The following is a 13,482-nucleotide window of genomic DNA, read 5'->3' on the forward strand; positions in this document are numbered from 1 at the left end:
TTATTCTATCGTTGACAATCTGTATTTGTAAAACGAGTCAGTAATCCTTAATAGTTTATGATTTTATGTTTTATTTCTGGTTCCTGCAGCAGTCTGTTTGATAGATGCTCATTTATATAGGATATTGTTGGTCGTGTTCTGGTTCTCACTTGTATGCTGCTGAGATTAAGATATTTGTATTTCTAAGGGTCTGAGTTATTCAAGTTCTTATCTACTTATAAGATTTCATAGTTAACACTTTCTTTGTATTAGCATTTTTCGTGGCTGGTCCCGCCATTATATCTGTAAGCTAATGAGTTGCGTTCTACTTCTTAAATTGCTTGTTCATCTCAATGTTACTTAAAAATATATCACAAATCACAAATTCCATTCGGAAGATAATAAGGAATACTGACTTGAAGATGAGGTACAGAGTGCAATGCGTCTTCCATTTGGTTTCAGATGTCCCCAGGGCTACAGGGGCACGTCTTGCGAATCTTGCGCGTCCGGTTACTACAAAGATCTGTCCTTCTCGGACACCAGTCCGTTGGGCTCGTGCAGACGGTGTCCGTGTTCAAACCACGAAGAGAGTTGCCAGCTGGACAATTCTCAGCGAGTGATATGCAACTGTCTCCCCGGTTATAGCGGAAGGAATTGCGAATTGGAAACCCGTAAGTGACCTTGTCCTTTAGATTATTGAGTGAGTTATCTAATTGATCTTAACATTTTTTGGAGTAGCACATATATATGATGTTGAGCCTACGAGACCCTAGTGGTGTATTTTAGATTTTGGAATTTGTAATTAAGGGTATGAATCACCAATTGGCATTATTTAGCAGATTTGCGTCGAGAGTCTTGTCGGAAATTTTTGGAATATATGTTTCAAAATATTCCTTGTTTGAGGTTGACAGATGCAGTATTGTATTGTATTATATGCAGGATCTCAAATATTACTGGAGACACATTTTCGTAAAAGATAAGATGTGGTTTTCAAAACAGTTTTAGCTGGCTTTTCTTCTCAGAGACAGTGTAGAACAGAAAATTCGCTTGTGTATTAAACATCCTGAATGGAAATGAATTGGGGAACCTTATGGATCTGTTTACGTAGAATGCGGTGCCGTAGTTATTTTTTTTATATAGCTTATATAATTTTTAATATACGAGATGATTTTTTAATATACATATGTTTGGGCATTTTTGAGAATATACTATTTTATTTTAATTTTATTCCAGTGTACATATCACACTTTCACAGTGAATATGGAAAAGCATTTCAAAGTTAAGCGAAGTAATTCCGTTTGCCCTCTGGTAGTTTGCTTCAACACCTCAGAAATAAAAGAGATCTTGTGCTATTTGTAAAAAAAGTGATGAGTGAGTCTGAGTCTAAAAAACCAGTTGGAGAAAATAAATCCAAAGCAGATATTGGTCCACCAATATCCAAATTCAAATCAATCAAGCCAAATGGATTGAATCTGTTCCTCACGAATGTAGTTAAGGTCCTAGTTGCGATCAACAACCCTTACGTGTCTCTAAGAAAACTCCCTTCCTCTCGTGAATCTTTCTTCTTTAATTCGATCTCTGAAAGCGAGCAATTGTCTATTGTAGGTGCTCTAAGAGCTGCAACAGTTTTTTCGAATTTTCTTCGCAATGAAAAAGGAGACCTAGATATTCTAAATTACCCCATTTTTAAGAAAGTCAACATTTGGCTTACTACAGCTGAGGTCTCTTAAGTAAATTAGAATTCTATGGCATGAGAGGAGTTCTTCTGAAATTAATCGAATCACATCTGGATCAAAGGGTTCAATGCGTTGGTTGTGGAAGTGCGTCGGATGACTTCATTGTACTTGAGAACATTCTACAGGGCTCTGTTCCTGAACCGTTGCTCTGCGTCATTTATATAAGTGTTCTGCTGCAGTCTGTCTTATTTTTTATAAATAGCACTGGTGAATACTTGAAACTACTTGGCATACAACATTGTATTTTGTATATTGTGTACTCACTAATTAAATTTGTCTATAACATATAATAGTTATTTAGTTACTTCTCGATATTATTGTCCCAACTTTTTGTTATTTTAGACGTATTATTTGTTGTATAACGTTTCTCAAGCTACAGAATACAAAAAAGTAAACATTAAAAAAACTGCTTAAATTGATTTCCATCAGCTTATGGTGACTTTTCAAATACTTTGTGAATTTTCCTTTATTCTTTTTTCTATTTGTTTAGATTTTTAGAAAAAAAAGACTCAATCGAAATAAAATATATAACCTTAGCTCGTATTTTAAAAATTATATCTGTCACAAAAATGTCAGTATACCACTGGATTCAGTGATCTATAAAATTCCGTGTTGATCATCTCATTGCGTTTAAAATACAATGAGGAAGTGAAATAAATAAATTTCGAGATATGGCCTACTAAGAAAAACATAACATTTAATATACACTTTGATTTTGAAAAAGCTAATAATAAACCTAGTAAAATTAGTAAAAGACATACAGGGGGTTCCCCTGAATTAAAGAACAAGTTTAGTTTGTATATCCAAAATTTGTAAGTTTTAGAAGAAAACTGACTGCGCTAGATACTCCGTGAAATTTTAAAAAATGGGTATTCACTGTAGATAAATTTAACTAATCCTGTTATTTGCCCCTACTTGTCGCTGAAAAAATAAAGATTTATATTTTAAGATTGTACGAGCGCTGTATAATCAATAGTTAATCGTCACTAATTTACATAGTGTTCCACTTACGGAGTATACACTCCCGTAAAATCTTTGTTTGTGGTTCAATTTTTATACTGTTTTTTTGTTGGATAGATCTCTCAAAAATGAACTAAAGCCTTATTTTGTTTATTGCTTCAACCTAAAGTCAGGACCAAATGGGACTTAGGGGTGCTTAGAACCCAGCTCTACTAATTTCCACCATGTTTCAATGGTGCTTGAAATATTGTTTCACTCGTTTAAGGCTTTATCTCTTTGTAAAATTTTTGGTTGGTTTAGATTTTGATTATCTTTGTCGTTGAGAAGATCTCTGAAAAACGCATTACACGTTAAGTTGTGGCCATTAGAGATTTCGTTAAAAATAAAATGTCAACGAATTTTTATTCAGGACTGCCTAAAACCTAATTTGCGTGCCTAACTAATTTGCACTAAATTGAATGACGTCAACATACTTTTCCTTTTTATATTTTTATTTATCACTACCGTAAACAAGAACAAATCTAATTATTCGAATAAAAGCAGTTTGTCGTAGCATCACTAGACAAGAGCTAATAAAAGTGGTTAGCAACATTCCAATTTGCACTGAAAAGTGCATAGAGGAAAATGGTGACCTAATCGAAATAACTAATATTTAATTTCTGTTTTGTTTTAAACAATTTCGTTTTTTCCAAAACACCAATACAGGTTTTGGTTATATGACTTTCAGAAGATATTCGTCAAAATTGGTGGTGACTCTTCATAAAGTTTTGCAAGATGCCGCGAAGATATTATCAGCAATCACAACTAATACTTGTCAATATCTTGGCTTTCCTTGGAAAAAGATCAAGCTAAAAATGGCATCCTTTCGTAAATTGATGTAATTGAACAAATTTCGAACGCAACACGCAAGGCCATACAACAATCATAAATCTTAACAAAAGACGAATAACGAGCGATTTACTTCCAAAAAGTCTCAAATGCAAAATGAGGTAAATACAAAGGCCAAATAGGAGATATGATTTAGTGCATGTATGCGAAAAATGAATATGTTAAAATGCAGACTTTGCTTAAAAAACTGTGAGATACAAATGAATATTTCAATTTTTCCATCACCTTGCTAAGAAAGCACTTAAAAAATATTGATTAAAACTTTTTTAAAAATCAGCTTGTGCCAAATCTTTCTCCAGAAAATTTGATGGTGATGGACAACATCACTTGTAATTAGAACAAACAAAGTAGTTTTTTATTTTTTGTTTAAAATTAGTTATATTCAGCAAGTGGGTAACTGGTAAATTTCTGAAGAGTGAGTGTTTATTCAAATATCTCGGACATTTTTTCGAATTTAGTCTAAACTATACCTTTCTAATGCTGGGCATTTATTAATGCGGTTGTTTTAAGATGATATTAAAAAATAAATGTCTGTTGTCATTTTCAATTTGAAAAAGCATTTCTCGATTTTCCGCTTCAAAAAACTGTATCAATTGGGTATGATTTTAGTCGATTCCCATCGTCGTTTCAAAGCCTGTTAGTAAATTCTATCGAACAAAAAATGAATTGTGAAAATTGAGCCACAAATATGCCACTGCAGGAGCTTAAGCAAGATGCCCATGATATTTCGAGCACCACGTAGCAGGTTTTAGTTTATCCTAAACTCTTATTCTTATTCTTAAAGAAATGCCTAGTAGCTCTTCGGGATATTTCGCTTCAAAAATTACTCCTATAACTTCAGGTTGATACAGTATGTACCATAAGCTTTTATTCTACTTTTGAAATATCTATAGAACAAAAAAAATAACAAATTCAAACAGTAAATAAAAAGATTTTACAAGGACGAACAACCTTAAACGGGCGCAAACGATATTCGAAATACCCTGTGTTAAAACGTGATAGAAATTGGTATAGGTGGATTCTAAGTACTTCTGAATAAGAATTCGTTGAAACTTTTTTCTTAAAAAAAACTAATAGTATTACCCTCTTCTCTCTCTTTGGTAAAATGGTCCCATTACTAACAAAAAAAATTAAAAACGAACCATAAATAAGGGTTGTAAAATGGGTCCTAAGTGGGACACACAAGCTGTAACTAAGTAATCATCATTAGCATATAATCAGTAGCAATAGCTAACGCAACAAGTGCCCACGCATCCCGGGATTATCTAATGATCATTTATTCTCCACCAACGATAGCGAAGCTTCCAGGAAAAACAGAGATTGATATCCTGTTGCCGGTGGAATTGAAGCCTTCGAAGGTGGTGGCTCCGATGGGCGAGCAAATCGAGTTTACGTGCACTTACTGGAGCCAAAACACGTCAAATTTCGATTTCGTTATACGCAACCTGAATAGTTTGCAGGAAACAAAAATTTCTAACTCTATCGCGTTCAGCGGCGGAGCACGGGCAATTTTCAAATCCGTTGTGGGGTGCGAAGAGCAAACCCTTCAGTGCTTAATCGTTGGTAAAACTGGGGCCATTAATGGAGTTGTAAGCGTTAAAATCCTGCCAGGTTTGGAAAGATATATATAATATATATCACCGTAGAGGCTTTTTGTGATATAATTCGTTCATTGTCCCGACCATAGAATAGATCCGACGATATAGTACGAGTACGTTGATTGATTGAAGCAACTTTGATGTATATTTCTCGATCAATTGACAACAAATTTGGCAGGAAACTTTTAGGATGCTGTTTTATTTAATATAAATATAAAATTCAGGGAGAGTCGACTTTGAATGATTAATGTAAGAGAATATAAATTACAGTTGCTTTACTCACGAGAGAAATATTATGTACTAATGTCAATACAATTGTCTCTAACAATTTCGCATTGTCTGGCAAATATTTTAACCGAATGTGTACTGCGTCCACCATATAAGATTTGTGTTTAGTTTTAGTTCAGAAAAATACGTGATAACACATTCTAACTATCGAACTTTTCGTTAATGGCGTCGCAACAATGTGACGTCACTTGTTGTGGTGGTCCACCACATTCACCTCGAGAAATTAAAAGAGTTGGGGAAACACTTTTAGTTCAGCATTTTGTGAGTCCATGAAGGGCATATTTCAAAATTATTTTCAAATATGCAGGAGGGCTAAGAAAGCTATCTATGAAAGTTTTTATTCCTACAGAATTCCATATATTTTGTATATCTTTAGTCACTCTTCCGGCTGTTCTAAATTAAGTGTTAGTCATTGATTGGCTGTTATGAGTAGAGATACAAAGTCGATTAAGTTATCAAACTAGTAGCGCTGAATAAGATGGTGAAAACAGGAAAACAATTGAATTCAGGGTTTAAAGAAAAATGAGTAAAATGTACTCTTTTTAAATGTAAAATTAAAAATAACCGAATTATCAGCACATAAAACCTATTTATTAAACAAATGTGTTCGTCTCCTTCTTTTGGCAGAAACGGTTTCATTATTTCTAAAGATTCTATAAAGGCGTAGAAAAGATTGTGCAAAATAATAACATCCCCGCCAACTGGTTTTCTAGTTGTGAAAAAATTAGTTTTAATGTGTTAATTAGTATTATTGTTATATCAATTGTTATCAACTATTTAAATTAATTTTATAAATTAATTTTACTGTATCACTTATTCAGAAATAGTTTTTACAGATGAAGAAAAGTGCGACATGATAGAATGCTATTTGGCATGCAGTAAATCGTCTGTAAGGGCAAGAGAACAATACAAAACATATATCCAGAGAGCGTTCCGCCACATGAACAATTTTTTCTGCACCTCTATCGAATCTTTAGAAATATTGAAAATGTTTTTGCAAAAAGGAGACAACAAAAATTTTTGTAGGTACTCAAATTGATGCTCTTGGATATTTTGGAGCATATCGTGACAATTATGTTCGAGACATAGTCGAAAACTCTACCTTTAATACTGTCCGAAGGATTTAAAAAAACACAAATCTTGCCCTAGTAAATAACGACCAGCCTAGGCGCTTTTGGCACGGAATTCAGAGAGAAGACTGTTTTTTTGTCATTGGTATGTTGACTTTTGCCGGTATATTTAATGGACGGACGAATCAAATTTTTCAAATTTTGGAAATTATTTTCCAATAAATCACGAGAAAATTTATTGCTAGTACATCTCCGAGGTCCACAAGTTCGTTTCAGCTTTAACGTTTAGTGCGGTATGATTGGTTTTGGTCTATGATTTTACACATGAGCTTGACCTCATAGGTAGGTAGAATCCCCATTTCGAACACCAGCTCATAATTTCGAAGGCACATTTTTGACAAACCATTTTCAGCAATAAATGGATTGCTACAAATGAACCTATTCCTTGGCCTCCTAGGTTACCAGATATAACCCCACTTGATTTTTACTTGTGGGGTTATTTAAAGAACGAAAATTATAAAGCGAATACCAAACAGCTTGACGTTTTAAAGGCTACAAAAGAGAAAAAATTAACCAGATAGACAGTAGAACAATAGTAAAAACAATTCACTCAATAGAAAAATGTGCTTAAAAATGTATTGAACTATCGGGTGTACTTTTTGAACACCTCTTAAATTAACATTAACAGTTAATCATAAATTAATTAGGTTTTTCAGTTTTTTTCTCTCGTTCTGTTTACTGTTTTACTAAAAAAAGGACATTATATATTCTACTATTTAATGATAAACTATTTAATGATAAATTAAAAAAGTGAAGTTCTTAATTTTTTATATATTTGGGGCACTCATTTGTTTTTAGATTGTAGTAAATTGTTTTTAGATTAGAAGGTAATAGAGAAAAAATCAAATAAATTAAAAAAATAATAGTAAACTCAAAATCAAAATATAAAAGAAAACTCTGTACCTTTTTTCATATCTTAAAATAACTTTAAAGTGGGCGACATAATACGGTTTTTCCGCAACTCTTTTCATTTCTCGTACAAAAACCCAGGCGAATGTGGTGGGCCGCTCTTTAAAAAATGATCTGCTTTAATAGGCCAGAGAAAATTTGTTCATAATTTTGACAAAAACTTATTTCGATAAAATTTCGTACGATCAAATGCCTGGCCTCTATTTTATTGTTGACATTGACGTTCACGATGTTCGTTATCATTTTTAGCCGTCATTGTGACAGTGCCGCCAAGACCAAATATGACGATCACGCCTCCGACACCGCCGTCGATCGAAGTGGTCATAACGGGTCACACGCTCCAAATTTACGAAGTTGGCAGCACCGTCAGGCTTAACTGTTCGGCGACGTCACGCTTAGCCCCCCGAGTAAGTAACCCTAACATAACTACAAATCATACCAAATACACTTTTACATCTTGTCGTTTAATCAAAATATTGTATAATGTAAACCTGTCAATCATTTGTTACGTTATATACTTGTTATATATTTGTTAACAACTCCGTGGCTCATTTGTCAATCATTATTAAAACACATGGCAGTAACGTTCAGTACCTGTAAAAATTAATAATTAAATGCCATGAACCATGAATATGAGTCACTGAAATCACTAGAATCACTAGAGTGGTCGTTGATAATAAATGTGGGCACTTCCTGCTTGACCATTAATTGTTCCCTCTTATACATAAACATTTACAAAGAGTAATAAACAATCTAAGGCCACTGATTTACAAATTCAAATATTTTAAAAACACCTTAAATAAACAAGGCAAAAACACACTCTTTAGTGCAGTCAGGTTTACAATATGCAAAAATTGGATTCCAAAAAACTAGTGTTAAGGGAGTCGAAATTATGTTTTAAAACGGTTTTAAATATTGTCAAAAACAAAATCTAACTACCAAATATACAAGAAACAGAGAAAAGTGAAATGAGATAAATTAGTTTAGAAAACAAGTTGGCCTACACATTTTTGGAGGCCTATTTCTATAATTTCCTAGATGAGGATTTAAGGCAGAGATTCATATTTTAACATCATCATCATCAGCTTTTAAAAAATTATGAAAAAAATTATTTTACTGTAAGCTTCGAAGCAATAAACTTGATAATAGGGATATATATATATATATATATATATATATATATATATATATATATATATATATATATATATATATATATATATATATATATATATATATATATATATATATATATATATATATATATATATATATATATATATATATATATATATATATATATATATATATATATATATATATATATATATATATATATATATATATATATATATATATATATATATATATATATATATATATATATATATATATATATATATATATGTATATACATATATATAATAATAATAATAATAATAATACATTTATTGTTATAACCATCAAAGTACATAGAAATAATTACATAACCAAAGTTAAATAAGTGAAATAATGGTCAACAATAGCCCTTGTTAGGGCGCCCATTTAGAAGTTCTAGATACGGTTCAGGCCTCAATTTAACAGCGAAAATATAATAATAAAAAATTTCATAGAATTTATTTGAAAGCTCCAAGCGTAGATACACATAATTCTAAAGAAAAGAAAAGAGAAGAAATGGAGGGGGAAGGAAAGGAAAGGAAAGGGGCACATGTTTTGTAGAAGAGCTTAATATTAGTGCGTACGTAACAACTGCTTTTTGAAATTATTCGTAAAAGTCGAGTTGGACTGATTAATATCAAAATTAGTAATAGAGTTAATGCAAATGGCTATATTATAGGAATATGATCTTTTAAATAATTCTTTGCGGTGACGTGGTATAACTAGTCGGTGTCTTCCACGCAGATTCAAATTATGTATTGATATGTTAAGAGTAATTTTTCTGTAAAGATAAAAAGGTAATTTTGTTTTAAGGATGTTGAAATAAAGGGAACTCATTCGTAATTTGCATCGCATTGCATTTGCATCGCATTGCATTTGCATATATATATATATATATATATATATATATATATATATATATATATATATATATATATATATATATATATATATATATATATATATATATATATATATATATATAGAGATATACAGTGTGTCCAAGATAAGGATGCACAGCATGGGGATCTCGGAAACTATAAGAGATACAGTGTCGGTTAAATTAGACAAAAGTTGCGCATTTTGATACCGAACAAGATCCCGTTTTACAAATTTGAAAATTTCAAGCCGTTCCGGAAATATCCGAGAAAAACCGAAATATTGCGATTTCGTTTTTATTATTTTTTAAAGCTATTTGAAAAGATATGAAAAAACGGAAAACACTTTTCCATTGGCACTTTTTAATCTCTCCAAATTGACGTTAACAAATTTTCATTACAGCGTTTCGATTCCATGGAACCACCATCAACTTTGATTTTTCTTATGGGACGGAAAAAAAGTACACACAGTATTAGGTTGTGCTTTTCATTGCGAATGCAACGATGTACGATACAATACGGTTACTTATGTTTTTATCCAGAAAGATGGATTTTTAATACATTTCAGCATTTAAATGGAGTAGGCCATGACAAAATGACATCCAGTCAATTTCAATGACACATTAATGTTATTTGTCTTGGTTATCAGTCGATCATAAGTTTATTCCTTTAGTTATTGTTTTTGTATTTTTATTGTTGTTGTCTTTTTCTAATTTATTTTGTTCTACCATGGAGGGAGGTAATTTTACAAACGAAGAAAAATGTGATATGCTGTCTTGCTACATCTGATGCCAAAGAAATTGTGTGGAAGCCGAGCGTAGGTATTCTAACAAATACCCAGAGCGGAGACAACCTGACAAGAGTATTTTTCGGCGTTTGTTATTTAATCTGAAAGAATATGGATCATTTAAGAAGCCTGCATTATCCCGACAAAAACCTTCCAATGAAGAAAACCAATACATTGTTCTACAATCTGTTATCGAAAATCCACAAACTTCTACCAGAGAAATTGAAGACCAGAATGGGGTAGCTAAATCTACAGCTCAGTTTATTTTAAGGAAAAATGAATTTAAGCCTTACAAATTCAGAATATATCAAGGATTAAAACCGGGTGACGACGAACGACGTAGACATTTTTGTGAGTGGTATACCAGGATGTGTGATGAGAGTTTTAATTTTCCATATAAAGTGATTTGGTCTGATGAAAGTATGGTGACCAATAACGGTATTTATAACAGGCGCAATACACACTATTGGTCGCAACAAAATCCACGTGTTAATAGACTATCCAGACATCAAGTTCGCTTTGGGTTTAATATTTGGTGTGGGATTTTTGGTAGCAAGATTATAGGCCCTATTTTCTATAATAATTCCTTAACTTCCGAGCGGTACCTTGACATCTTGAGGCACGATTTAGAAGATGCCTTAGATGATTTACCGCTAGGCGCTGTGCAAGGCTGCTGGTTCCAACAAGATGGTGCCCCAGCCCATAACTCCAGAGAAGTTCGCCAATATTTAACTGAACGGTTTGATGGAAAATACATTGGGACTTACAGTGAAACATCTTGGCCTCCAAGGTCCCCGGACTTAACTCCCTTGGACTTTTTCTTATGGGGCTACATAAAAAATGAGGTATTCAAAGAATGTTTTGACAACGAGGAACAATTACGTCAATCAGTACGAGCAGCGTTTAATAAAATTACTCCTGAAATGTTAAGTCGTGTTTTGGAGTCTACCGTGAGACGGGCATACTTATGCCTAGAAAATGGAGGTCATTTATTCGAACATTTGTTATAGAATTTGTTTTTCATTAACTTGTTGGATTTAGTTGTTATGTTAAATGAACAGTTAGAGTTAGTAAATAAATAAACACATTAACTCGAACTTGTCAACCATTTTCTTTTGCCTTTCATCGTTCGGATCTCATGGCCTACTACAATAAAATACTAGAAATGTATTAAAAAGCCACTTTTCTGGATAAAAACATAAGTAACCGTATTGTATCGTACATCGTTGCATTCGCAATGAAAAGCACAACCTAATACTGTGTGTACTTTTTTTCCGTCCCATAAGAAAAATCAAAGTTGATGGTGGTTCCATGGAATCGAAACGCTCGGAGCGCGAGCATTGAAGATGCCAAGTGAGATTTTGGCGAAACGTCTGCAGGATTCCAGTCGGATGCAAGATTTGCAGGATTCCAGTCGGATGCAGGATTCCAGTCGGAGTTCAACGAGCGAACGGATGATATCCCGGAATATAGTGTCATCATATATATATATATATATATATATATATATATATATATATATATATATATATATATATATATATATATATATATATATATATATATATATATGTATATGTAGTGTTCGAAGTGTTTTCGGAGCGCGAGCATCGAAGATGCCAAGTGAGATTTTGGCGAAACGTCTGCAGGATTCCAGTCGGATGCAAGATTTGCAGGATTCCAGTCGGATGCAGGATTCCAGTCGGAGTTCAACGAGCGAATGGATGATATCCCGGAATATAGTGTCATCATATATATATATATATATATATATATATATATATATATATATATATATATATATATATATATATATATATATATAATACCTTTTTCGCATCGTTTCTTCCTTTCTAGTGAATCATTATCGATGAATTCACTTCAGTATAGTACACAATAGTACACGTTGATGTCTTTTCAAACAATTTTTTTTAATTTAAATACGTAGAAGCAATATGAGCAATTGTAATAAATTTAATTTTTATCTAATCGTAAAGCGATTCTCTTGCAGTACATATCCAAATATCAGTTTCTTTTTAGTCCTTTACTCTCCTACATTCTGTCGCCAAAATTTTCTTCAACCCGCATTCTAAACATGACCAATAATTACTACGGCACTACTAATGGCAAAGCATAAATTATTTTAAAATTTATGAGGCTACTAAAATAAAAATACGTCCCTGCACTGTAATATGTCAAAATTAACTAAATGTCAATGGCAAGAGCTGGGAGGTGCTCAAACTTAGATTTATGTATAGACATTTTTTATTGAATTATTTTTCAATAGACTTTTAAACGCACTACTTTTTGTATTATGTTAACCTCAGTGGAAAGTTTATTACAGGGTTTAATTGGTAGCACTCTCAGACTATTTGCTATATATATTGACCGTTTCTGAAGCGATATATATTTTATATATTATTTTTATATGTACAATTGAAGCCAAAATGAATAGGGATGGGAACATTTATAAATTTAGTTTAAGAAATATTTTGCAATGGTATGTATATAGTAGCCATAACGGTAAAGTTCCAAAAGCTGAATATCGGCCTTATTCCTTAACCTGATAGGTCCACGTAAAATATTAGTCAATAAAAACAACCAAATATTTCACAACTGTGATTTGTTCAATCGTTTTGTTATTTAATTTAAAAATACACACGCCTTTAAATGTGTCAAAATAAAAAGCATCATTTTTGTTTTTGATTCATTTAAAACATCCATTTTCATTGCGAAACTTTACCGCGCCGGTAGATATTTTGGATAAAATATCTAACCTACCTACCATTTCACTTCGTATTTACGTAATGACTAAAAAACCCCTGCATAATACTGCCAAAGAAAATTATGAATCAAAGCGGTCCCAGTTTGCTTCCTCGAGATACGCCACTGTTTACTGATTGAGATATCGAAATAAATTGATTTGTTATTCTCTAACAATGAGTTAAGATTTTATCCAAGAATAGTACTTCAATGCATCCCGCAATTATAGAATTTTTCGAGAGTTAATTATATACTTATCATATCAAAAGTCTTGGTCACATTTATTTTATTTTGTTCTCTACTCTGATTCGCTTTTGGTATGGACTCTTTTGGTATAGTTGGTATAGTTCTACTCAAAGCTTGAATGGACTAAAAAATGCAATTAAATTTTTTGAAAGAAAGTTTTGA

At 32.3% G+C, this 13,482-nt stretch overlaps 1 protein-coding gene across 9 annotated transcripts in view; it reads left to right on the forward strand.

The window, feature by feature from the left end:
• Window positions 1-13,482, forward strand: part of LOC132696963 (basement membrane-specific heparan sulfate proteoglycan core protein) — a 571,468-nt gene that overhangs the window by 505,161 nt on the left and 52,825 nt on the right. For all 9 annotated transcript variants that reach the window (XM_060662152.1, XM_060662157.1, XM_060662158.1 and 6 more), the window contains 2 exons: window positions 442-650; window positions 7,738-7,895. In XM_060662152.1, coding sequence (XP_060518135.1) covers window positions 442-650; window positions 7,738-7,895 — 367 coding nt within the window. The remainder of the gene's footprint in view (window positions 1-441; window positions 651-7,737; window positions 7,896-13,482) is intronic.

The sequence above is a fragment of the Cylas formicarius genome, unplaced genomic scaffold, assembly GCF_029955315.1.
Source record: "Cylas formicarius isolate icCylForm1 unplaced genomic scaffold, icCylForm1.1 PGA_scaffold_1__22_contigs__length_36826433, whole genome shotgun sequence".
NCBI classification, from domain to species: Eukaryota; Metazoa; Arthropoda; class Insecta; order Coleoptera; family Brentidae; genus Cylas; species Cylas formicarius.